At 41.9% G+C, this 2843-nt stretch overlaps 1 protein-coding gene across 1 annotated transcript; it reads left to right on the top strand.

Annotated features, from left to right (window-relative positions):
* Positions 1–511: 511 nt before the first annotated feature.
* LOC4335495 (uncharacterized) lies at positions 512–2606 on the top strand. Its single transcript, XM_066309222.1, has 2 exons — positions 512–780; positions 1760–2606. The coding sequence occupies exons 1-2, from the start codon at positions 556–558 to the stop codon at positions 2444–2446; spliced, it is 912 nt and encodes a 303-aa protein (XP_066165319.1). The 5' UTR covers positions 512–555; the 3' UTR covers positions 2447–2606.
* The last annotated feature ends 237 nt before the right edge of the window (positions 2607–2843 follow it).

The following is a 2843-nucleotide window of genomic DNA, read 5'->3' as shown; positions in this document are numbered from 1 at the left end:
TGGGCTTTCTTCCAAAAGCCGGGGTAATATATGATCTTTTATCGAAAAAAAATGATGGAGATCACTTGGCTTTTTTGGATGTTTATCACTTGGCTCAAGCACTTCCCCAAAACTATGTCAAAATAGTGGTGTCTGATCACATGTTAGTTGAAGTAAACTACAATCCGTTGCTAGAGCCAAAAATTGGGGTCAATCGTGATGATGAGGAAAAGGGTTAAATAATGGCTGTCACCATGGTTTTTAAGAACCAGCAGATATGTATACACACTCAATCTGCGCAGTTTTGATAGGGTAATGGGGTGAGGATAGCTATATTCTCAGCCTCTCTCAGAGCATCTCCAATAATGCTCCAAAGTTGAAGATGATAGCTAGGAATTTCCGATATTTCAAAATAGCAGATGCCGTTGTTTCCTTTACCACATGTTTGAATAAAGAAATAAAAAAAGCTCAAGAAGTATGGATATCTTTCCCACGAAAGGATATATATATATGGACCAAACCATCAAGCAGTACATATGCAGGCACACATATTTGGGGACATTCATAGGCGTATTAATGGTCTTGACACTTCAGCGTGTGAAGATAGGGCCGTGGGGTGGAACTGGAGGCCATGCTTGGGATGAAGGAGGCCATGGTGCCAGTGCTGGCAGTTACACCGGAGTACGCCGAATGAGTATAGGGTCTTCCTGGTGTGTCAGCTCGATGTTGTTTGAATACGACGACAATGGCAAACGTGTGAAAGGTACCCTGCATGGAGAGAGAGACAATGGAATACCCGAGGTATGTAGCAAGCAATACTTGATAGATTTGTGATCTTAGGATTTAGGAAGTGATTTTCCAAGTGAAAACAATTTCTCCACTCCTTATAGGATCTACTCTATCTTATTAGAAACTTATATTTATTACTGCCATGTCTACCCAAAATCTAAATATTTTTTGTTGAAAATTGATTAGGCGCCACCAACATCTGACGTCATCCTATTCGTCGCCCTCTCTGGGTGGCTTTTAGTTAACCGGTACCTATAAATTATAGGTACAAGTTTTTCTAAAAAAAACCGACACATATAGTATTTGTGTTGATTTTCCTCTACAACCAGCATATATAGTTACCCAAAGGTGACGTTTCTGTAACTTTTTTCATCCTGTGGAGGTAGGGAAAGGTTCATATGTGCCGGTTTTAAATGAACGGACACCTATGAGGGTTTTGCAGTAATGATGCGCTAAGGGTTCAGTACTGTAGCTGTAGAGAAAGAAACTATTAACTTAATTACCTTCAGTGGAAAGGTGGGTAAATTTTACAATTAATATACCATTTAAAGAAATGCCCACGCAAATGAATGGTTGGATTTTACTCACACCAGTGCCCCTTGTCACTTGTACCGTGTATCGTAAAACAACTCCTGGTAACGACGATGGGCACAGATCATGACCAATTTATTAAAGCCCAAGGCCTCTGCTTCTTGCTTCTGACAATCTCATAAAGGTTTTCATGAGCGGTGAACCGGTGACTAGTTCATTTAATCATGATCTAATAGAACTCATCAACTAGTTGTATTATAGAATCAGTAGGGACTCTTCTTTAATCGTGGAGTTGTATTAATTTTTCCACTGTTTTAGTTATGTAAAAACACAGACAAATACTCAGTCGTCGATTGAACGGTTTAATTTGGGAGAAAATTAAAACAAACAGCTTGCAGAGAGATGCTTTGTACTAATTAATCACTGACTGACAAATAACCTGATGCATGGACGCACACAGGAGGAGCTCGACTTCCATGGGGAGGTGTTGACGCACATGTGCGGCTACCATGACAACCACCTCATCCGGTGGTTGCAGTTCAGGAGCAACCGGAACAGGACGTTCGGACCATACGGCAATCTTCTAGAAGACCAGGCTGGATGGACGCGGTTCGAGGTCTCCATGGAGCACTCGGGGTCCATCGTCGGCTTCTGCGGCCGGAGTGACGACTTCGTGGACGCCATCGGCGTCTACGTCGCCGTCTGGAATCCCGAGAGGTTCTATGATAGCATGCGCAGGCAGGGCGTCCGCGTTTACCGGGCGTCGCCTCTGCGCATGGACCTGCGTCAAATAGAAGAAGAGAAAAAGAAGGAAGAAGTGGAACGTGGGCGCCTACAGAAGGAGCTCGAGGAGGGGCGAGAAAGTCTTCGGAACATACGATTGAAGCTTGATATGCCGCCGGATCAGAGAAAACGCCTGATACGACGCGACCTGCGAGTGGAGCATCAAGAAATCGAACGTCAGTTACAAGAGATGCAGCAACTGGAACGCGAGCGTCAGCAACTGGAGCAACAAGAAATCGAACGTCAGTTACCCTCGCGTCAGCAACTGGAGCAACAAGAAATCAAACGTCAGTTACAAGACATGGAACGCGAGCGTCAGCTACACCGGTGGAGAAACTTTGTAACCGGTGGAGAAACTTTGTAACCCCCTTTAGTCCCGGTTTCCAAACCGGGACTACCAATCCGGGACTAAAGATCGCTATCTTTAGTCCCGGGTGAAATAACCGGGACTAAAGATCGATCTTTAGTCCCGGTTGGTGTTACCAACCGGGACTAAAGATCGAGCTGACCCATTTTTTTTTTTACATGGCCCTGTTGCTGCATGGTTTATATATATATATATATATATATATATATATATATATAAACCATGCATATATATGTTTCAATACATATATATGCATACATATATATATGCATATATATATATTATATTATATTATATGTATATACATGCATAATATATATGTATTTATACATATATATGTTATGCAAATGCATATATATATAGATATATATATGACCAAAATATATTTACATTA

Source organism: Oryza sativa, chromosome 4 (assembly GCF_034140825.1).
Source record: "Oryza sativa Japonica Group chromosome 4, ASM3414082v1".
NCBI lineage: Eukaryota > Viridiplantae > Streptophyta > Magnoliopsida > Poales > Poaceae > Oryza > Oryza sativa.
Note: the sequence above shows the minus strand (reverse complement) of the source record. Positions and strands in the feature narration are given on the sequence as shown.

Excerpts from the sequence above, each read along its gene's own strand:
- LOC4335495 (XM_066309222.1), top strand. The coding sequence starts at position 556 with ATGGTCTTGACACTTCAGCGTGTGAAGATAGGGCCGTGGGGTGGAACT. Across the intron at positions 781-1,759 it reads GAGACAATGGAATACCCGAG|GAGGAGCTCGACTTCCATGG; the intron begins GTATGTAGCAAG and ends GGACGCACACAG.